General features: G+C 43.0%; 1 protein-coding gene across 2 annotated transcripts in view; it reads right to left on the bottom strand.

Moving 5' to 3' along the window:
* The window catches only part of GTF3C1 (general transcription factor IIIC subunit 1), a 307,903-nt gene that overhangs the window by 18,614 nt on the left and 264,576 nt on the right, over positions 1-24,713 (bottom strand). For both annotated transcript variants that reach the window (XM_040356997.1, XM_040356999.1), the window contains one exon: positions 11,022-11,296. In XM_040356997.1, coding sequence (XP_040212931.1) covers positions 11,022-11,296 — 275 coding nt within the window. The remainder of the gene's footprint in view (positions 1-11,021; positions 11,297-24,713) is intronic.

Raw genomic sequence — 24,713 nt, 5'->3', positions numbered from 1 at the left:
ACGCGCATTGCTCAGAAGCAAAGACCAGCCGGAAGCGTTCGGTCTGGTAAAACTAGCGTTTGTATTTGAAAGCGCACAGTTGTGACGTGGCAAGTTCTGAAATCAAGAAAAGCAGCGCACATTTTCTTCTTCTTTATAATGTGATAATACTAAAAGCTGCTTTGCTGGTGATACTGGCGGAGTAAAAACAAATGTCTTTACTTTGGATTAGTGCATTTTGGTTATATGAATCAAACATATTTCTATATTATTTTGTGGGTTAGCACAACCCCATTGCGCAACATGTCTGCTTGACGAACGGACGTTCAGAAACAAACAAAATTGCACGAAACTGAAAATCACAAATGCACACAGACAAAACCTCTACTAACTCTCGATTAGCAGAAGGAGCCCAAAGGGTGACGCCAGAGAATTAAACTTCCTCTTTTAAACTCTCGTCAGTACGTTGAAACGTCACTACGTTCGTGTTTGTTGCCGAGCGTGTGTATGCTATGGGTGTGCCCGGACAACTCCCTTCAAACAAACTTTCCCTTGGATTTTTGTCCGAAGTCCGATCGTGTGTACGAGGCTTTAGTCACAGGGGGGTTGGGGAAACAGATATTCCCTGATCACCTCCTTCTCTTACTGTAGAAACTGTTTACTGTGGTTCCAGGTTCTCCCATTCATCTGTGGGCACACCTTCAGAGCCCCATAAAAGTGATCAGGCAGCTCTAGAGCCACCTGAATCACTTTGCTTTAACCCCTTGTATACCAAGCCATTTATAAATGTATGTTGGTAGAGGAGCAGTTATACTAAACCTGCAAATAGATAACATAAGGGGCTATCTCTTAAAAAATCTCATAGCCTGGCTGTTAAACTGATCTAATGATTTCAATACTTTCTGAATCACTGACAAGTATGCAAACCAGTAAAAAGGGAAATTTACATGCATGCATTTTTCAGGTCAGTGAGAACATATTAAGGCAGTGGGCAAGTATGATAGCCACACACGCTAAGAAAAAAGAAGGGCCTTCGAGCAAGCAGAGAAAAAGAGAATCAAATTCTCTTACAGAAAATTGTTATTTTAAATGCTACAGCTGCAACGTGTGTAATGTCTCTATGACAACAGCTTTCCCCGGACACACGGTGCCTTCTACAGAGACAAGAGAAATGCAAATGGGGGACTTCAGTTGTAAAATTATATATATATATATATTTATATACACACATATATATATATACATATATACATATACACACAGGGCTCAAAATTTCAAGTCCTGAGCCACTAGCCAGGCCTCAAGTCCTGAGCCACTAGCCAGGCCTCAAGTCCTGAGCCACTAGCCAGGCCTCAAGTCCTGAGCCACTAGCCAGGCCTCAAGTCCTGAGCCACTAGCCAGTTGCCCCACCTAATTCATACACTGCCCTGCGCCTAATTGCACCCGTAAACACGCCCTCATAGATTATCTCATGGAATGACAATGTTTTATGCAGAATCAAGTTACAAAATTAAATATTACCAACAACAATTTTAACAAAATGGGACAGGGCACTGGGGGCAGACCAGAGGGACAGGGCACAAGAACTGGGTCTCTTCCCCATTCTCTTGCTGTCTCCTCTGCAACTCCCATCCATCTTCTCTCTCTCTCCCATTCATCTAATCATCAGGAGCCTGTGTGTGCAGCTCCACTCTTGCATGTCCCCACTTCCCCCTTTTATTCAGGCTGGCAGAGAGGAGAGGAGCTGCAGGACAGCGGGAGGGAGTACAATCCAGCGCTGAGATCCACACAACTGCACAGCCATTGACACCATAGCACAGCGCACACTGACAGTGCACAGCACACATTGAGACCAGTCTGTTCACAGTGCTCAGGCTAAACTTACATAGAGCACAAGGAGAAGAAAACTGCACAAACTAGAAGGCTGCCGCTCTCATGACAGGGCAACTTTCAGTGAGCGCTGCACCGGAGTGGTAATTTTTGCAATCCTCCACCTCACTCATTACTTTCTGCTCTCCAGCTACATTGGTCTGGGCCCGGGGGAGGGGGGCAGGCTCAGAGAGTTCATACTGTTAGGTCCCATGGCTTAATGAGAATTGTAAGGAGAGCACCTGTGTACTGCTCTGCCTGTGCGCGGCTCAACAGACTACTTTTCCCGAGCATGCACCTTTCCTCTTCGGCCGCCAATCTCATCGGGACTCTAAGTGTAGGCACAGATTGGAGGGAGATTGGTCATGCAGCCCTGTCATCACTCGCCCCAGCTTAAATCCACTCGCCAAATGCTAGGAGGCGAGTGGAAATTTTGAGGGCTGTGTGTGTGTGTATATGTGTGTGTATATGTATATGTATGTATATATATATATATATATATATATATACATACATATACACACATACATATATATATACACACACACACACTAGTGCTGTCAGTTAAACGCGTTATTAACGGCGTTAACACAAACCCATTTTAACGCCGTAAATTTTTTTATCGCGCGATTAACGAGGTTCACCCTTTAACACATTTTTTTTTTGTCAGCACGTACCATATATGCGTCTTCGGCGTTCGGGGGTTATACCGGGATGATGCCTGCAGCCGCAGGCATAGTCCCGGTACCGTTGTTTACCGATCGGCTATCCAAACATAACAACCGATGCGGCTAAAAGCCGCTCGGTTGTTATGCCGGAGGAGCGGGAGGGGACCCCCCCCCTCCCGCCGCTCTGACCGGGCCTCCCGTCCCACCGGGAGACCCGATCCTCCATCCGCCGCGTTCTGTGTTCAGGCGGAGACTGACACTAAGCCGTAAACGGCTTTGATTCAGTCTCCGCATTGAAACCACGGAAGCGGCATCATGACGTCACTTTCCGGGTTTTAAAAAAGTACACAGTATTCAGAATCGCCGTTTTCGGCGATCTGAATACTTTGAAGTGCAAAGGAGGGCTCAGAGGTCTTTTAGACCCCGATCCCTCCATAAAGAGTACCTGTCACCACCTATTGCTGTCACAAGGGATGTTTACATTCCTTGTGACAGCAATAAAAGTGATCAAAATGTAAAAAAATAAAAAACCACAATTTAATATTATATATAAAAAAAAAAAAAAATAAGAAAACAAACAAAAAAAATGTTTTAAAGGGTGAACCTCCTTAATCGCGCGATTAATCGGGCGTTAACTATGACATTAATGCGATTAATCGCGATTAGAAATTTTAATCGCTTGACAGCACTAATATATACATACATATATACACACACAAATATATATATATATATATATATATATATATATATATATATATATATATACATACATATATATACATACATACATATGTATATATACATACATACATATACATACACACACACACACACACACACACACACACACACACACACACAGGGCATTTTTTCAGGGGGAACTGAGTTCCACCACCTCTGGCTCAAACCCTTTGGTGCCTGCTCACCACAATCACTTGTAAACACAGAAGTCTGGTTTCTGTGTGTACAAGTCACAGCTCTGCACTCTGTGTGTAACCCCCCTGAACTCTGCACTCTGTATGCAATGCAGTCCTGGTATTTAATGCCCCTTTAAGACTCTTCTACTGTTTGTGAAATCTGAACAGGGTCATGGTTGAGTTCCTGCACCTATTTTCTGAGAAAAAAAGCTCTGTGTGTATATATATATATATATATATATATATATATATATATATATAGAAACTAATACACAGTGTGCTTTACAGTTCTACAAAAGCAAGTAACACATTGCTAAAGTCCGTTGGGATGCATAGTTCTGCAGTGACGAGAAAAATTCCAATAAAAACATGTGTAGTTTTGTAGAGCTGGGCTGGGTGGACCATGCATTCCAATTATTTGGCACCTAAAGCAGTGTGACAATTCAGTGTGATAACAGGGGGGTGTAGTTAATTTTACAGTATGTCAGTGACAATATTAGATATGTGCGAATGATGTGCGCTATCCTAATTATAATAAAAAAAATAAAAAAGCTGGATGGATTCCTAAAATGTACAGAATATAACGGGATATTAACATTTATAATAGTTCATATTTTTTTGGTTGAATATCCAGTTGCTTTAGGAAACCAGGAATGATTGTTTCCCCTATTGGAACAAATTGGACCATGTGCTGTTTTTTTCTCTTCCTCTCAATAAAAATATGGTTCTATTTATGGAGGTTTTCTATTATTTGTTGAACTTTGTCTGTTTTTCAAAATACTGTATTTATTGGCATATAACACTCCCTTTTTACCCTGAAAATAAGGGTAAACTGTGCCTGCGTGTTATATGCAGGGGGCTGTGAATTTTTTTTTTCCCCTGAAACTTCCCTCTTAAAGTTAGGGTGAGTGTTATACGCCGATAAATACGGTAACTATGTCACTATTCCACCCTTCTCACTGTTACAATCACTGAAGAAAAATCTTGCACTGGGGCACAGGTCAGGGTGGAGAAACAAGCTGCACTTTTCATCTTAAGCTGGCCATATATTATACAATTTCCTTATTGAATTTTCGTTAGCTATGCCTTCAACTATGTAGTGCAAGGTTCTGTCTGACTGCAGACAAATTAAAAGTGATTACGGTAGATTGAACCTCATATTATATGGTTTTGGGGAATCTAAAGAAAAATTCTACAAGAAATTTGTAAAACATACGACCAGCCTTACTCTGAGAAGACCTGTGCAGGTGCTTGAAGAGAAGAAACTGCAAACACCATTACCCGTTTGATACTTATTTAGCACTACCATTGTCCTTTGTTGTTCATCATTAATGGTAATATTGTTAGTTTGTAGCCCACCTGTCACAATTTCCCAATCACTGACTATATATTATCACAAATTTCAGTGCGTCACAATTTCCAATTTGTTACTCGTGTATTATCACAATTGTCATTTGTTGTCTACCTGTCAGGAAAGTTAGTACAATAATCCACATATACACTCTTTTAATTGTCATTATATTACCACATATTGCCACAACTACCTGCATATAAACATCTGTGCCCATTTATGGCCACATATTGCCAATTGAATCCCCCCATGACTGCCTTACTTCCAATGCAGAGCTGAAGCAGCCTGTCAGTGAAAGTCTTTTCACAGCTGCTTGCATCTGCACACTGCATCCCCATTTAGTGGAGGTTCCATCAAAAAAACAATTTTGCTTTAAACTGTAGCTTACGACTAAAAAAGAAAAAAAAAAAGAATTTTTTTTTTTACTCATCTGGAAATGCCTGTTGCTATGCGGTCCCACGAAATCTGCCTTTGAAACCACCTAGGATTCTGACATCTCCCTCTAATGCTCCTGGGAACTGTGTGTCATCATTTCCCAGGATGCAGTGCGCTGTCCAATTATCACTCCCCATCCAAGACTTCCAGGAAGTAAGTGCCTGTAGGCTTCACAATGCCCACAAGCAAAATGACAACGGTGTAGATATCGTTTTATAAACTATCTTTTTTGAATATCTATGCAGATCGGCGGCGGATTGTAAAATAGTAAGTGACCAGATTTATATTATAAAAACGCAGGATGAAAGGACATGCATTTAAAAAATGCTAATTGTGGTTGGAACTCCGCTTTAAATAGGAATATCATGCCAAGCATCTTCAGTTTAAGCAGTGCACAGTCATAGCTGGCTTCCTAATTTTCATACTGTGATATAATATTCTTTATCCCTACAAATTTAAGCATAAACCAAATACTAAATGTAGGTGAAGTGTATTCCCATTTCAATTGGCATAAGCCTGCTTGTAAAAGGATACCTAGCCACCTTCATCCTTTAATAAAAACCAATGTGCTTAATCTAAAAGGTAATTTGAGTGAAAAAAATATACTACTTTCCAAGTCCAAGTGCTTCTTCACAATTTCAAGTGAGGCCAGCACACCTCAATAGGCTGGTGACCAGAATGGCTGATGTAGGCTTTCCACCACTAGCAGCAAACTGGTTTACATCTTTAGGGATCATCCCTTCCACTGTAACATATGTACGGTATACAATATTGTGGCTGATGAGTGTTTTTACCTCCTAAAACATTATTATAATTACTATAATACACTGTAGTCATATGACATTTTTTCTGTTTAAAGCGGTTGTAAACCGCATATATAATTTTTTTTTTTTTTTTACATGCAAGGCAAAATGCATAATCAGCTAGTATGCACCGCATAATAGCTGATTATGAAATACTTACCTCAAAACGAGGTGGTGAACAACACTTACCTGGTTCACGCCGAACGAGATGTCATCTTGCTCCGGCGTGTCTTCCGGGTATCGCCGCTCCAGCGCTGTGATTGGCTGGAGCGGCGCCGCTCCAGCGCTGTGATTGGCTGGAGCGGCGATGACGTCACTCCAGCGCATGCGCGCGGGAGATTTAAAATCGGCAAGGTCCGGCGGCTGCCGGATCTTTCGCCGTGGATCCCCCCTGCGCATGCGCCGCCCGCATTGCGAGGGGAATATCTCCTAAACCGTACAGGTTTAAGAGATATTCTTTTTACCTACAGGTAAGCCTTGTTATAGGCTTACCTGTAGGTAAAAGTGAAAAATTAAGGTTTACAACCGCTTTAATTGATGTAAACTAGTATTGGCATTTATATTTTTAGAATCCAGTTAGGCATGAGTGAATGCCAAATAAAAATAATAATAATAAAAAAAAACAGACAGTATAAGATCGATCCCACATGTATAATGCTGCACAAAAATCAGCATAATACAATGTCAATTTGCAATCATAACAATTTAGGGAGTTTTTTTATTGTCAGAGAATAATTTCCCATACCAAACAAGAAAATATGAATATATTAAAGGGTAAGGGGGCGAAATCGTGGGCTCCCTGGACTGATAAGTGTGCTTATTAAAAGTCAGCAGCTACGGTGTCCTGCCAATCCCCACGCTTTCTGTCATGGACCTTGAGATATTAAAGTGTTTCTACTTGACATATGTTACACAGGAGAGGGACATTCAATGCAAGGCTTTTGAAATGCTAAGTGGAACCAGCTTGCGAAATACCTTTTATTGTGTTCTGCAGGTTAAGAGCGGGTGTCGGAGTCAGGCCGTCTAGCTGGAACCAGGTTATTGTGTACATTGATTACCCCCTGGGGCTTCTGTCTCAATACACAAGTCTTTCTATCCAAGCTATTGGACCAATCCCTGTTGACAATTTCAAGTCCTCATTTGCATGGTCAAGGGGGACCTGAGTGAAGACTGGATATACTTTACAATTGACCAATAGGAAAGCGGTTGTTGGGAGTGGGATGTTCCAAAATTCTGTATAAAAGTGTGCTGTGTACTTGAAATAAAGAGTCCTGCTTGAACTTACATACAGCCTGCCTGGTGTTTGTTCTTAATGGGTCTGAATGGCACATAGCTGTAGTTCGGACCCCGGAACCTTGGATGACTGGACCATCAGACGCTGCAATCTGCAAGCTGACTCACTGGTAGCAGAGGAGTGTCGGGAGAGCAGGACCTGGGCGAGCAAGGGTCTCGTCACATTGGTTGGCAGCGGTGGGATTTGCTCTCCAGTTACTGGGACAACTCCAAACCACCACCATGAATGACCAGCTATGCAGCCTGGAGGAGAACCATGCTAAAAGACTTGCTTGAGAGCCGTGGAGGGACCGGTGGGAAGAACAAGGCCACCCTGATCATTGCGCTAGCCGAGATGGATCAGAGGGATGGTGATGCAGGACCCCGGTCAGTTGAAGACTTGTTCCAGCAGCGAGTTCAACAGCGGTTGGCATTATATGGTGCGAACCCATCAGAGACCGCCATACAGAATACCATTAGAGACCTCCAGCGGCAGGATGAGAGAGAACGAGAGCGACAACAGAGAGAACGAGAGCGGCAACAGGAGCTGAGAATTGCAGAAATACGGCGATCGGTGACAACGCCTAAAGAAGCAGCACCAAATGAAAGAAGAGGAGAGGTACAGATATCAGTAACCATGGAAGAGGAATTCAGAAGGAGGTTGCGAGAGAAGCAGATACAGCGCAGAGGACCAGTATCAGAGGAGGTCCTGCTTGGATGGTCTGATTCGATCCGCTGCGAACTCTGGAAAGAAGCGCTAGCCCGCGAGCAGCGACACCAGGGAAAAGCTCTCCCCTCCATCCATGTAAGGTACTGGTCACAGTATGAAGTACGGATGCTGTTATTTGGGGAACAACCAAAGCAGGAGTGGACAGCAGAGTTAAGCAGGCTGATCCGGGAAGAGATGCGGTTGGACGAGAGCTACAGAGCCCTCCGGTGGTATGTAGTCCAAGAGTGCCCGTGGTCAGCGGATGACAGCCCCACGGAAGGCTTTGACTATGATGGCCTGGGATTGTTGTATTGGAGGATGTCCAGGGATCCCAACTTTGGGAGCGATCGGGAGTGGCGTTGGGAGGAAATAATGGAGCACAGAGAGCGAAGACTGAATGTCCCGGAAGTGCACTGGTTACAGGAAGATTTGGAATTCCTGGCCGCTCAAGAATGGGAACTGGAAATCACCTACAAACAGCTGCTAGACTCCGCTCAGCAGCAGGGTGAGGTTCCCTTTACCTGGGACTATGAGGAAATATCAGCTGACAGTGATGAAATCCTGGCTGATGAATCAGCAGTGGAAAATCGGGAGCTTGCCATTCCCAAAGCTGAAGTGCTGACTGCACGGCCGAGCTCTGCTAACCTCTGCTCAGTACCCATAGCATCTTCTGGGTTCCATGGACAGGAGATGGTGAACCTCTATCCCCAGACACCAGTTGTAGAGACAGGGGATTTGATAGACTTTTCTGCTGAGGAAGAACAACCTGGGGAGCCTCCAGCAGAAGAGCTGGTATCAGGGCCAAACTTCACTGTGCTCTGCCCAGCACCAAGGGCAGTATTTGTGGAGTTACAAGGAACTTCCCCAGCTGAAGCGCTGGTCACAGGACAGAGGGATCAAGACCTCTGCCCCACCCCCGTGGCAGTTCCGGAGGCTCAGGGTGAGAAGATGGCAATCACTCCCCAGCCACAGATTACAGAATGTATGGACTGTTCAGAGGATGTTATGGATTATGCACCCCCAGCAGAAGTGCTGGCAACAGGGCAGAATGCTAGCCATCTCTGCCCAGCACTGGGACCAACTGTGGAGTTCCAGGGAGCCGGGGCGGTTGGCCCCCCTCCCCAGCAACAAGCTGAGGTAGTAAAGCTGTTACTCCCAGCTGAATCACTGGCAGCAGGGCAGGATGCTACTGGCTGCTGCACACAACTACAGCTTGAGCGGATATCGGTGGATGGGACTGTGGTCCCCACTCACAGCAACCCAGCGGAAGAGCTGGCAACAGAGCAGAGTGCCCCGGGCCTCTGCTCTCAACTAACAGAAGAGGGGGTTCCTGTGGTAGTGGATGGGACTCCGATCTCCACAGACACAACCCCAGAAAATGGTGCGGCACTGAGACAGGAGGATGTCGGCTTTGCTTTGCAAGCACCGGGGGATTTTTACCTAGCATCAGTGGATGGGACTGCAGTCTCCACTGGTATACCCCAGGAATGGTGGCCAGTTGGCCCAGATTCCCAATGGCATGATGAACTGAGCCCAGCCACCCTGTCTTCTCTCCAGCGGCTGAAAGGACTCCAGGGAGAAGGGCCAGTCCAGGCCTCTCCCCAGCGGCAGGCGTGTTCTCTGAGAGAGGCAGAGATTGGCTGGGTGAGTAATGCTCTCTTTGGGACAAGGTATCTGGGGTACTGGGTGGGTACCGAAATTGGGGTCTCTCCCAGTGTTAGTCTCCTGCCAAAGGGGGAGATGTGTGACAGACCTAGCCGGGACAGGGGCTTTTGGAGAGAACTGAATGTGAGCCTCTTGCCGTCCGATTATGGGCCAGGACCTCAAAACAGGAAGGCAGATGGGTCATCCCAGCACAGTCCTGGAACTTTAAGACTACTTTTCCAACATCCTCGAGTTGACCCGTTTGGGTCCCACTGCGGCTGTTGGACTGGTTCCCAGGGGAAGTAATGTCATGGACCTTGAGATATTAAAGTGTTTCTACTTGACATATGTTACACAGGAGAGGGACATTCAATGCAAGGCTTTTGAAATGCTAAGTGGAACCAGCTTGCGAAATACCTTTTATTGTGTTCTGCAGGTTAAGAGCGGGTGTCGGAGTCAGGCCGTCTAGCTGGAACCAGGTTATTGTGTACATTGATTACCCCCTGGGGCTTCTGTCTCAATACACAAGTCTTTCTATCCAAGCTATTGGACCAATCCCTGTTGACAATTTCAAGTCCTCATTTGCATGGTCAAGGGGGACCTGAGTGAAGACTGGATATACTTTACAATTGACCAATAGGAAAGCGGTTGTTGGGAGTGGGATGTTCCAAAATTCTGTATAAAAGTGTGCTGTGTACTTGAAATAAAGAGTCCTGCTTGAACTTACATACAGCCTGCCTGGTGTTTGTTCTTAATGGGTCTGAATGGCACATAGCTGTAGTTCGGACCCCGGAACCTTGGATGACTGGACCATCAGACGCTGCAATCTGCAAGCTGACTCACTGGTAGCAGAGGAGTGTCGGGAGAGCAGGACCTGGGCGAGCAAGGGTCTCGTCACACTTTCCTATTTCAAACTGACCACACTGAGCATTCTACTTGGGAGCATAGCCTGCAATCTAATGGTCAGATAAGTGCTGCCCACCTGCACAGCTAATCACTCGGAAGATCAGTGTACTAATTAGTGATCATGACCCTGGGAAGATCAGTGTACTGCTGTTTTTCTGCCTCCTGCTGACAAGGCCCCCTGCAGTCTCTAAGTCCCTTATGCAGCTGAAAACAAAGTTCACTTAAAAAAAATCACTTTAAGAAAAAAAAGGTGGTGTATTTTCTTATCTTTATGCACAAATGTTTGGCCTTGCATTATTATTTTTAACTAAATGGGTTGATTTTCAAAGTAAGGGTTTACATATACTTAAACTGCACACCAATCAGAAACACAAGAATAGGGCATTCCAAATACAATCTAGTTTCATTTTTCTTATTTTCATTGTCAGGTGTGTACAGTAGAAAAGCTTATTGCTGATAACAAACCTGTAAATACTGCTGTAGCGATCTAGTCCGTTCATTTTCTACATCTTCATATTTCAGAAATCTTCTTCCGAAATCCGATATTTTCATGCCAAAATGTAAAAAAGCTTCAACTGCTGACTGAATTTCCAAAACACAAGACACATCTTTAGAGCTGTATCCAAGGGTATGTATGCAATGATTTAGAAAAGTATCATCGCTCCGGTCTTTAGTGTTGAAGAGTTCAGTAAAAAGAGATGGTAGGGAAGGCATGTCTACAGTAAATTTACTGAAGGAACCTGTAAATAAAAAAATCCTTTTTTATTGCAAATAAAGATCTTGTGCAGTATATAAAATATGATTTTTGTACTAACTGTAAAATCTATTTCATTAAGTGCACTGAGAGACACAGGAAGTCAAATCTTTGGTTTATAATGCCACCTTCGAGGAGGATTGGACACGGGCAAAAAAGTTCAGTAGCAAAGCAATACTGAGAGCATGATGATAAACACAGAAAAAAAAGGACCCGTTTTCCTAAATGGATTCCAAGAAAAGTATTTTACGGTGAGCACAAAAATCCTATTCTCCATCTTGTTCATTCAAGAAATGTCTGAATGCAGTCCAAATGAGGGGTGGAAAACACAGCAAACGATTGCTGACAGGGCCAACAAAAACAGGAAACTGGGACTGCCTAAAGCTCTCCTAAAGAACCTTACACAGGAAATGTCCACCAGGTAAAATTTAGATAACATGTGAACAGAAGACCAGGTGGTACATGTTGCCTGATGCTGAAAGCCCAAGAGGCACTCACAGACTTGGTGGAGTGAGTCTTAAAATGGCATTGCACCCAAAACCAAAAATGTAATATATTGCAGCTAATCAATCCTTAGATGTGGTGGCTGCATTATTTTTTTAAGAATGCACTCAACTCTCTTTAATGACTATACATTCAGAGACACATTGTCCAACAAAGCCCTCACATAAGGTTTTCTCAACAGATGGTCCTCTAAATATCCCAAAATAGGGATGTCATGAAAACGCAACAGGGACAGCATCTTGGTGAACACCTGATGTGCAGAGGATGGGCTGAAGGGTAGACCACTTACTGGTTAGTGCATAGAAAAGATGAGCACATGTAAGTAAGCATTTTTTTTTTTTTTTTTAAGGCCACAGAAGCCAGAAAGTCTCCCTGGTGAAAATAGAAAAAGATAAGTCTAGGGGAGTCCATCTATAACTTTTTGGTCGAAATAAAAACAATTGGTGCCTTGAAGTCCAAGATGGAGGAATGCCCCCCTTGGGTTGTGGAAAGGTGAACGTTTCGAGTATGTCCACTGAAAACATTCTGCCACAGGGAGTGGAGCAAAAAGATGCCTTGGTCCAAAAGGCCTGATCTGTGATTTACTAGTCAGATTTGTAACCCTGGGACACCACCTCCCACAAACCAGACTGGAATGCAAGCTGATCAAGCATCTGCTCCCACAAAGCAGATGCTTTTTTCCACAAAGTTGGTAGTATGAAATTGTCCAAAATGTTGTAGAATGCTGACGCCATTGGTCCAAGCCCAGCCCCTAAAAAACAACTCCACACCATAATCCCCCCTCCACCAAATGATTTGGACCAGTGCACAAATCAAGGTCGATAAAGACATTGATGAGCGAGTTTGGGGTGGAGGAACTTGACTGGCCTGAACAGAGTTCTGACCTCAACCCGATAGAACACCTTTGGGATGAATTAGAGCAGAAGCTGCCAAAGCCAAGTCTTCTCGTCCACATAAGTGCCTGACCTTACAAATGTGCTTCTGGAAGAATGGTCAAACATTCCCATAGATACACTCCTAAACCTTGTGGACTGCCTTTTCAGAAGAGTTGAAGCTGTTATAGCTGCAAGGAGTGGGCCAAATCAATATTGAACCCCATGGACTAAGATTGGAATGCCATTAAAGTTCATGTGCGTGTAAAGGCAGGTGTCCTAATACTTTTGATAATATAGTGTATGTATCAATGGGAGAAATAGGAGGGAACAATCTAACTTTCGTTGAATGGCGCAGCGCTGGCAGGACCATTCACTGCTCCAATTTCAGCAACCAGACAGATAAAATAAACCATCAGAATTGACAGAATAAGAGTTTGACCATGGAAGCTCTAAATTAAATTTGTATAAAAAGGAGAAGGTCTTGGAAATTCTGGAAAACTTATGAAGTACCTTCTATACAGACTGTGGTAGAGATTTTTCAAATCCATATTTCTAAGATTTGTAGGAAATTTGTATGTCGTTCTTTTACAAGGTTTTTTATTAATGTGATTTGGGTCTGTCTTTAGATTACTCTGTGAGCTGAGGAGCATGTTTTTGACCATATGTCAGCATATGGATGTTACCTCAATGGGGGGGGGGGGATGTGATAGGAAATGCCCCCTCATTGTATTGAAAGAATTTTCTGTCATCTCCTATCTGATTACAGACAAGGCGTCTCCATAAGCCAGGGGTCCTGTGATATGCAAAGTGTGGAACTGGATGAGATAGTGCTCACACGAGAAGTTTTGTTGTTGATAAATATGCAAACTCCAAGACAGTCCCTATGTCAAGAGGATGTGATAACAGGGGGATGCACACTGGGGGGTCCTTTTGTGTCATTCTGAAAAGAAACATAAGTCATCCAATCGTATCCGCGGGAAACTTGAGTTTTGGGAGGGAGGAAAATGCAGGCTCAGGGGTATAAAAAACAGTCAAGTCAGCTTGACAATAGTTCAGTGTATGATGCCTTGACCAAGCAGACTGAAGCATGATGAAGGAGCTGACCTAAAAGACTGGTGATGTAATCTCTCTGTCTCTCTCTCTCTCTCTCTCTCCCTCTGTCTCTCTCTCTCTCTCTCTGTGTCTCTCTCTCTCTCTCTGTCTCCCTCTCTCTTTCTCTCTCACTCTCTCTCTCTCACTCTCTCTCTCCGTCTCTCTCTACCACTTAGCATTACTTATTGTTGACTTCTCTATAGCCATAAATGTAGGTTGTATCAGCATTCAGCAATATCCTCTCTGTTTTTAACAAGTGATATCCTTTATGTTATAGTTGTAAATATTAGAGTAATACAAGTTTCTTCTCTGTATCAATAAATGTAATACTTTTCTCTTTTTCGCAGCGCTATTCTTTGTTTTAATTTTTATATAGACAAAAAGATTTTTATAGCTTATCTTAATTATTCACGTGCGATATTAATATTTCTCTGATTATTGATTATGTACGTGCGTTATTAATTTTTCTATGACAAGATGGTGCCCCGTGTGAGGAGGGTTTAAAGTTTGGATAGATATGATTTATTGTATGGTAGACAGAACTGGTTTAGGTCTATTTTGTTTTAACCTGTCTGAATACCTAACAAACTTACTCTTCAGAACTTAACCTTTTCTTTTTGTCTATGCGAATGGGTTGATGAGACTGATTTTGAATAATGTAGATATATATATAGAATGAAATTGTAGCAGGGATTTCTGTTTGGAATCTTGGAGACAGTGGCCCAGGTTCAGAAAGGACTTAAAACGGCGCAACGCCAGGTGCGCAGCCGTGGGTCCTAATCCGAGCCGTCGTATCTATGCGCATGATTCTTAGAATCGCTCACGCATAGATATCCATAAGATCCGACAGGCGCAGGTCTCTTACACCGTCGGATCGTAACTGCATATTATTTTATTTTTATTTATTTTTTTCCTGACCACTAGGTGGCGCTTCCGTCGAATTCCGCGTTGAGTATGCAAATTAGCTAGATACGCGAATTCCCGAAAGTACGCCCGGCCGACGCAGTAAAGTTGCGTTAGGCTTTTCCCGGCGTATAGTTGCCCCTGGTATATGAAGCATAAGTATGGCTGTCGTTCCCACGTCGAAATTTGAAAAAGTTACGTAGTTTGCGTAAGTCGTCCGTGAATGGGGCTGGACGTCATCTACGTTCACGTCAAAATCAATGATGTCCTTGCGGCATACTTTGGAGCAATGTACACTGGGAAATTCCACGGACGGCGCATGCGCCGTTCGGCAAAAACGTCTATCACGTCGAGTCACAGTAGATTTAAAAAAAACACGCCCCCTGATCCAAATTTGAATTAGGCGGGCTTGCGCCGGCTGATTTGCGCTACACCGCCGCAACTTACGGAGCTAGTGCTTTGAGAATACAGCGCTTGCCCGTCTGGGTTGCAGAGGCGTAGCGTAGAGCGGATACGTTACACCCGCACAAATTTACCCCGCTGACTGTGAATCTGGGCCTGTGTGCCTCTATGCAGTTGACCCTTTGAATGAGATTAGGCCAATCTTTGTGAGTGAAACACACCTATGCTTTTGTAAATGAACAGTGGGACGATGGCGCCGCTATAATGATTAATATTCAATAAGGTGTGGGTGTAGTGGTTATTAAACCTATGTGACTCAGTTGGTGAACCTCCACCAATAGTTGGTGTCCAAGAAACCTCCACATTAGTAGGAGAAATAGATGAATATATAAAGTCAGGACCCTGTGCAGGCCAGCAAAGAGAAGTGACTTGTAATAAAAAAAAACATTTAAAATTAGAAATAAAGCAGTTCAAATGAATATCCAGGTTGAGGCCTCTGGGAACTGGAGACCCCAACCTGTGTATCCAACGGGTCTCATTTTGTGAGACCTGGATCTTTTTGTTGCCCCCCGCCAGTGGTCTTTAATAATGTCAACCCCATAGAACGTGAGGCAAGATGGATCCTTATGATGTTTTTCCTCAAAATGTCTAGAGAGACTATGTTTTGGGAATCCATTACGTATGTTTTGGATGGGCTCACGTGTTCTTACACGTAAGGGTCTGGTGGTACGGCCCACATACTGGAGTCAGCAGCAGCACTCTATGACGTAGGTCACATGGGTGCTATTACAAGTAATACGTTATTCTATCTGGAATTCTCTATTATGTACAGGGGACTTGAATGTTGTTTTTCTCAGAGGCTGGGGTTTATTTGTTTTGCACGGTGGGCATCTCTGGCATCCGTGGAGTCCTTCAGGTTCTGGACAGGTGTTCGCTTCCCTGGGGGGATCGAGTGCATTGTGGACGGGGTGTGTTAGTGGTGTTGGTGCTCTGCGGTGGGTGAGTCTGGGTCGTGACGGCAATACCGCTACTAAAGTTCTGTGCTCTTTGAAAATGGGCCAATACTTTTTGAAGATCTTTTCCAATTGTTGGTATTGGTTGCTGTATACTGTGATAAAGGCCAGATCCATAGTAGGTGCTTAATGAAGCTTTTTCTTGTTGAGCAAAGCTTCCCTATCCATCTCACAAATGTTAATTTTCAGTTGTTGTCAGCACCTATGCTTTTGGGCTGCGTTTCCACTGGTGCAACTCCAATGTGGCCTGATTCAAGGTGCGATTTGGAAATGCAGCTTTAGTGCGACTGTGGTGTGGCTTTGAATGCGTTTTTTTGATCCAGAAGTCGCATCAAAATGGTGCAGGTACCTTTATCGGTCGCTGCAGCATTGAGCCACATAGATTGGAATGGGTGCTATTGAAATCAATGGGCTGCGATTTGTAATGCGACTTTGGGTCCAAAGTCGCATGGCAAATCACATCAGTGGAAACGGAAACTAAAATCACACTGAATTATCTGGATGTATGTGAATCTATTCCTCTGTTTAAACAAATAACTGGGGATGGTAAGCGGTGTAATAAGATATGTAAACACTGACTATATTGTAACTGCTAAAAATCATTATTAGGTAAGCGTCAGTTAAATTAGTGCAATTAGGTGCCTCTTGCACTGCAAGCAATCATAACAATCTAATAAGTAAGCATTTCTTTTAGAATGTTGCAGAAAAGTTCACGGGAGGACAACTAATTTAGTTGGGAAAATCCCCGGGCTAATTTTTTGAAGGACTATAGTCAGTCATTGTTCTGACAAGTAGTGAAAAAAGATCAGCAGAGGGGCAGTACCGGTCCACTCAATCAGGGGTCAAAGCGTAGCTAACTTTGGGAAAAAGCGACCTTTAAGGGTTTGCGGGATCAGCTCAAGGTCCTTCGTCCGCAAAAAGGATGGGAAATCAAATCGCTTCAAAACGGGTGTCGAACCGGGGGGAGCCTTACCACTTGGCTCCGAAGGAAGAAATGATAGATGAATATGGACCTTGGGTTGTGAAATATATAAAAGATTGGGATCAGTGGACAGGAAAGCAATATTCGAAAAAGGGTACTTTCAAGCCAAGCGCTTGGGAAGCCCTGTGGTACAGTCACCACGGGAAGATGATACGAACAAATGAAAAAGATGCTTGGAGGGCAGGGATGGTAGGATATCAGAACTGATGAGGTGAGTATTTTTAATAGGGAATCCACATTCCCAGAGAGCCTAAAACTTGAAGTGATAAACAGAGGTTATGGGTTTAAGTAGGATATAGAACATGTGGATCTGTGTAAGGTTGTGAGGTCATATTTGACCTAGCTAAACAGGTTTTGCGGAAAGGTGTGAGATCCTTCTATTCTGTGAGAGTGTGTGACGTGTGTTCTCTGGTGCTGACAGCCCAAACTACCCCCCTCCTTTTTTTTTCTCCAGGTCTCCCTTTTTTTTTTCTCTAGGTCTGGGAGAGTGGAAAAAGAGATCTTATTGACTTGCAAATGACCTGCATTCTGTAATGGTGAATTGAAAAGGGCAATTACAAAAAATTTGTTTGTTTTTCTTTACAGAAGGTTCTGCGAAAACGTTGTGATGAAGTAAGACTGTCTTGCAAGACAAAAGGGAAACTTATAAAAAATGTGTTTGTTTTAAAACTGCTCATTTTTTAACCATGGTGAATACATTTTTTAGGGGGGAATTATTGGTATACCATAGAACAAAAATCCATATGGCATTAATATGTATTATAGTAATACATATTAATTAAACGTTGAGCTCAACAATTTTTGGTATTTTAAAAGAAAGTGCACGGTTTATGTAATATAATGTAATGTATATTTGTGTTTTATATGATAATGTCTTGTTACAGATATATAACCATTGTTTTTTGTTTCCAGGTTAAGAAAAAATTGAATGTTTATTATTATTACTAAACTTTTATTTTGTGTTTTATCCCTCAGAATCGATAACTGTGTTTTTCAGGATTTCAGAATAAGAGGAAATCTTTAGGTTGGTTAGTCGGTCGGGTTTCACAAGGTTTAGGTTTTCATGACCATTATCTAGTTGGAACGTCTAGTGGTCAGTCCATTTGGCTATGTTTTTGGACCACCTAGTGGGGGTTACATGTGCTGATCCACTGAATAGCAGAACCAACTAACTGAGGTCCGTGTATTAGTTTTTTATGAAAAATTGAGTAAGACTGCAAGGGATAATTGGCACTCTAACACATATATTAGGCTAAGTAGCATTCAGGGGTACCACACTTAGTGTTACAAGGGTTTTGGGGTATTCTCCAGCGGTTGAAATGGATCGGCCATAGATCCGTGGCATATGGTTTTCTTATTTACCCAAGATCAGCCATGCTGACACGTGTAGTTCCATAGATCCAATAGGTAAAATCCTGATGTTACTTTGGCCAGACTTGTGTTTTTAGGACTTCTTAAACCCCCCCCCCCCCCCCCACTGTTAAGCCTGGCTGTACAAGGTTGCATTGCCTCAGTGCTACAAGGGAATTTTCTTAGTCTATTGGTCAGCACCCGTTGCCTTGAGCTGGATACACATTATGCAATTCTTGTTTTCCAATTTCTTTTAGAGTTACCGGCAGACATGTAGTACGAGGGCCTGCCTGGTGGCATACGAGTTGAAAGTGCATAGGTATGGCCTCGTATTGTATAGTTTTTGGGTTGAGTCTGGAGAAAAGGTGTGCAGGAAGATTGTATGAGGTGATATCAGCTCTTGGCTGTTCCAGAGGCCCTCACTTCCGATATATATGTGGGCATGCAGTATTCTCCTCAGTTAATATCCATAGGTGTCCTTCCTGTCCTAGATTACTTGGGTACCTTAACTGGTGGTCTGTGACTTGCATGCCAAGAATATCAGTGCCCCAGGGTGGCACTAGACTCCTGTCTTTCATGGGAGTCCTGTCTGAATGGTGAAGGCAGTGTGTTTTGTAGGGGTGAAGGATTACATAGTTTAATTACTGAATTGATAGAGGAGGGAGAAAGTGTGCAGCCTCTATGAGGGATTGGGTGTACCTGGTGGCAGGTGGTTTTCAATCCGGGTATCCAGACTATTTCCCATAATAAAGAGAGGCTCAATGGTGACTGTCTTGGGAGTGGGAGATGGGTCATTGGGTACCGTAATCACTATAGAGCTGGAGATAATCAGGAACACATTGGGAGGCCCTGGGCTACATATCAGGGAAGGGTTAGGTAAATCCAACTCGTTCTATTCTCATCCCTAAGGGAAGGAACTTTGGGCATGGACGGAACTTTGTGCATATATCACGGTCAATTTGGGTACTATCCTATCTGACTCTACTGGGTTATACCCTGGAGTCCATTCCTGTTCTGAGGGTTGTGAGTCCAGACAGGAATTCAAAGAAATATTGGAATGGGTGACTAGTATGACATAAATGTATGTGGTGCAGGTACCCAGGAGACTGGCATCTATGTATAATAGGGTGTCTATTGGCCAAACTAGAGGGTGCCAGGTGATACATCAATAGGGTGAAAACTTCCTCGTAGAGGCTGTGTCTCATGCTTATCAGTCCTATAAAGAAGCTTTCGCTTACTGGACATGGGAGAGGTACACCTAGTTGATGTCTCACCTGAGAGGTTGAATCCCTGCACAAGTAATGACAGTAACTACATACAGGAACATGCCCTGTTAAATAAAGGGAATACACGCGGGCTAACAGGGTACAGAGTGGTTGATAAGACTATTACCCTGTATGTGCTGAGTATACGCTGAATCAAGTGATTGTTAAGTGACCAGTGGCTTTCTCCCAGAGATGTGCAGACACAGCATAAGGTTCACGCAGGACGCTTCTTTCTGGGGAGTAACCCAACAGAGGAGGGGGGTATTCAGCACTATATAGGGGGAATAGGAGCTGGGATGGGTGTTAGTAATAGAGTGGACAGCGGTCTCCTGAGGAACAGACCCGCAGCCATGGCTTCAGACAATAAGCACGGATTTGTTGCTCAGAGAGATTGGTGACAATTGTGACAACATGCAACAAAGTTACATGAAAACCCAGTTCAATATGGCTCACGATTTTATCGACCATGTTAAGAGGTTGGAAGAGAGTATGAAAGGGTATAGAACAAAAATATGTCATTGGCTCTGGCGTACATGCAGGGGCAGGCGGAGTTATTGACCAGGATCATGCTGAGTGTCCAAATCTCTGTATGATGGGCGGTAGCCTGAGGAGTTAGCATCACCATTCAGTAAGACTTTGACAAAACTCGTCGCGTACACTAATCCAAAATGGTAGTCAAATGCCGGGATGGGCTGTACTGGTTTGGATTGTGAGAAATGAGGTGCTGTATGATCCCATATACGGAAGTGCAGACTCGGTCTGTAGATAGGTTGGCATCAATGAGCTTACTGACTGGGGATTCTATCTTGGTGCATTTGGGGCTAAGTGACCCACGTGTGATCAGAGGGCACGGAAGCTGAGAGCAGGTTGATATTTCCCCCTGTCAGAAGTGTGACCACGATGTCTTTTGCATTCCAGGTCAATACCCGGTGGTGAAGGAGGAATGTTGGGAAGGTATTTCACTGTGGGTTCTGGATGGGAAGATCATTACGGGGGAGGAAACACCTAGGTATAATTTAGGACATAGGCGGGTTTTGTTTCTTTGTCCTAGAGGATACCGATGGGGTGTTAGTCATGGAACTAGGGTGTTCCTTGGACCTACCTGGTGGTAGTGGGGCATGGTCACTGAAATCAAGTCACAGGGATGGAGTTTTTGTGGGTTTTGTCATTGTTTCAATGGTATATGTGCTGTGGGACTCAATACCGAATGATGGTATCACATGTCTAATGATGCACGGTTATCAGCACTAGGTTGAACTGTACCAAGCTGGGCACGCTACCTCGGGGAGTCTATTGTACCTATTCTCTTGTCCTTGGGATGGATATAGACGGAACCCCGGGTTACACCCCGAGTTGCCCTGAAGAAAGGTTTTATAGCAAACCTGACATCCCCTTTACACTTATTGAAACTTCCGTTGGGATTCGGGGAGGAATTAAAAGTTAGGTAGTTAAACTTCGGGCAACAGGATTTAAATGGTGCCAACAGTTTGTGCAAGGTGTGAATAAAAAGGCCCGTCTCAAGGGATTTAGAGGTACTCATAAACAAGCTAGGTAGGTTGGCACAGCAGGTTGGGGAAGGGGTTGAGGGGCAGCTAGATGTGAATCATATTCTTGAAAATCTACAACATGCTCATATTGATGCTACTGCCTCATTGTCTGAGATAATGAAACAGAAGTTCACCGGACAGATAGCGGGCTACCGTGTTACACCCCCGAGTCCATCATGATCTGATGGTTTTTGAGTCTGAACAACCTCAAATGATTGATACTGGTGGGTGCTGGAGAAAGGAAGGGGTGGTGTTATGTCAAGGGAAACAGGATAGGATCATGAGACAACAATGCTGGCACAAGGAAGGGTCGTGTCTCCTGGATGCCGAGGAATTGTCCCAACCTTATGTAAAATACTTGGGGCAAGGGTATTGGTGCTGGTATCAAATGCCCAATGATGCCCTATATTCTGCCTACGGGTGGAACTGTACTCAACGGGGTACATTACCTCAGGGAGTCTACTGTACATCTTCCCCGGTCCTGGGAATAGATATAGCCGGGACACAAGGACGTACCCCTGTTACCCCAGAGAAAAGGCTTGATATCAAACCTGACACCCCCATACATCTACAGAAACTTCCTCTGGGATTTGGGGCTGAGTTAAAGGCTTGGCTGGTAGATTTTGAACAACAGGATGAAATATTAAATGTGCTAAGAGATGCTGAGAAAGAAGCCACTATACGACTCACCCATGATCAAAATAAGTTGATCCAAGTATCACACGCTTTAGAGGAAGACGCTAAGATTTCCTGGTGGGAAAGTATATTTGGGTATAGTCCTAACGCGTCAGCTTTCCTAAACATTTTGCTCCACCCTGTTGTCCTAATCTGTGTAGCTTTATTGCTTTCCCTGATGCAAGTAATGATGTGCATTACTATCAGGAGAATGAACGCCAAAACTATGTGAATGTGCACCTCAACGAGGTATCTTCTCTCAAGGAACAGAAAAGCCACTAACTCAGAAACAAATTTCCGAAGAAGCCTGTCCAAATCCAGACCAGTACAAATGTAACGTTTTTTTAATACTCCTAGTTTAAATTTTTATCATGTTCGTGTAATTTTATTAGTAATTTTTATTTCAATTTTTTATTTTTTAGTCATTTTTTATCCATTACAATTTTTTACTTTTAATTTTTATACATTTTTTAATTTTTGTAAAAGTAATTTTTTTATTATTTTTTTCTCTCTCGGTTTTATTTCAATTTTTAGTAACTTTTAATCAATTTTTCTCATTTCTCATTTTTATCAGTTTTATATTTAATTTTTATTTTATTTTAATTTTAATTTTTTCTCTCATTTTTCTCCCTGAAGGGTTATGGTTATAATTTTTTTACTTTTAATTTTTTCATTATTCTTTTTTTAGTTATTTTTTTTTTCATTCAGGTGAGAAAGGTTCCAAAAGGTTTGAACTTTTTCCACCTGAAGGGGGGAGTAGTGCATAGACCGGGAAAGAAAAGAATAAATAATGCATTGTTTTTAATTGCCCTTTTATTGGAGAACTATATATTATTATTTTTATTATTATTCTTTGGTTTGGGGAAGAGCCTCTAAAAAAAAAAAAAAGTAAAAAGTACAGTTGGGTTTGACTAAAGTCTACAGTTTGTTGGCAACCATTGTTTAGCCGCTCATTTTAATATTTTAATTTTTATGTTTTTAACCCGACTTGTACATTGTTAAGTGACCATGATCATGTTCACCTGTTGAACACCAATAGGGCAGAAGAGTCAATTTTTTTTTTATAGAGGACCCTAGAACTATATTTTTTCCTGTTGATCTAGGAATAAGCCTCTTCAATTTGTAATAATAACGTGCGGTCAGGTTTACCCAAATTCTACAAATTTAAATCATCTCTCTCTCGTTATTATCTGTGTACCTGACCAGCAAAAATACCACCAATTACTAGTAGGAGAGAGGAGTCGTTTTTTTGAACGGAACAATGTTCTATTTTTTATTACGTTTTTTGAATACCGATTCAATGCTCTTTAACAATCGAAAGTGGAATCTAAACTGGAGAGCTTGGTTGGAGCAGCATTAAATCTGTAGTTTTTATTTTTTATGTTTTTTTTTCTATTCTCCATATTCTTTTTCATTACTCACCTCTCTTCCTTTCCTCCTTTAATATTAGTTTATTGTTGGCTTCTATCATACATCTTCTCAGGATAATGTAACTAGAACTTCAGTTTTTTTTTAAGGCGTGTGAGAATTCCTGCCCGCCAGTGCCATATTGTACACCCATTTGACCAAAATATCCCTGGACATCCAGGTTTTCATGTCTTAAAGTAATTCTACCTCCCCTAGTCTACCTACGGCTTTATAGTCGTGAAAGTCACCCCACGGCTCCTGTCTGACATTCCTCTAATAACTGTACACTGACGTTCTCCTTTTGTATTCATACATGACTGTCTGGAGGCCCACCCAACCACCACCTGAAGAAATAACGACAACCAAGACATTTTTTTTTTTTGGAAGACAAACGTGCCATGAATAAGACACTCCGAAACCCTTCTTCACCATGCTGAAAAAGTGCTGCCTCGCGGTCCGATCCAATGGTGACAATCAGAACACCATCTTTTCATACAGGACTAAATATATAAGGATCCCGCCATCAATGTTGGAATTCCACTCCTCCAATGCAGAGGGGCGATGAAACATTGCAGTACAGACACTCAGGGTTCGGATCGGAAGTCTCAAAGGCACCAGGACTGTCTCAAGTCTACCTTGATGAGTTACGGCGAGTTCAAGAAAGGAAGAGGCCGCAGTGGTGGTGGGGGGAAGGGTCGGGGCTTCTGGGCCATTGTGGGTGGGTACCGAATCATTGAAGGAGGACATAAGTTCAAGGATGAACTTCAGGGGGAACTGTGGTAGAGATTTTTCAAATCCATATTTCTAAGATTTGTAGGAAATGTGTATGTCGTTCTTTTACAAGGTTTTTTATTAATGTGATTTGGGTCTGTCTTTAGATTACTCTGTGAGCTGAGGAGCATGTTTTTGACCATATGTCAGCATATGGATGTTACCTCAATGGGGGGGGGGATGTGATAGGAAATGCCCCCTCATTGTATTGAAAGAATTTTCTGTCATCTCCTATCTGATTACAGACAAGGCGTCTCCATAAGCCAGGGGTCCTGTGATATGCAAAGTGTGGAACTGGATGAGATAGTGCTCACACGAGAAGTTTTGTTGTTGATAAATATGCAAACTCCAAGACAGTCCCTATGTCAAGAGGATGTGATAACAGGGGGATGCACACTGGGGGGTCCTTTTGTGTCATTCTGAAAAGAAACATAAGTCATCCAATCGTATCCGCGGGAAACTTGAGTTTTGGGAGGGAGGAAAATGCAGGCTCAGGGGTATAAAAAACAGTCAAGTCAGCTTGACAATAGTTCAGTGTATGATGCCTTGACCAAGCAGACTGAAGCATGATGAAGGAGCTGACCTAAAAGACTGGTGATGTAATCTCTCTCTCTCTC

The sequence above is a fragment of the Rana temporaria genome, chromosome 6 (assembly GCF_905171775.1).
Source record: "Rana temporaria chromosome 6, aRanTem1.1, whole genome shotgun sequence".
NCBI classification, from domain to species: Eukaryota; Metazoa; Chordata; class Amphibia; order Anura; family Ranidae; genus Rana; species Rana temporaria.
The sequence above is the reverse complement of the archived record's forward strand: the minus strand, read 5'-3'. Positions and strand labels throughout refer to the sequence as shown.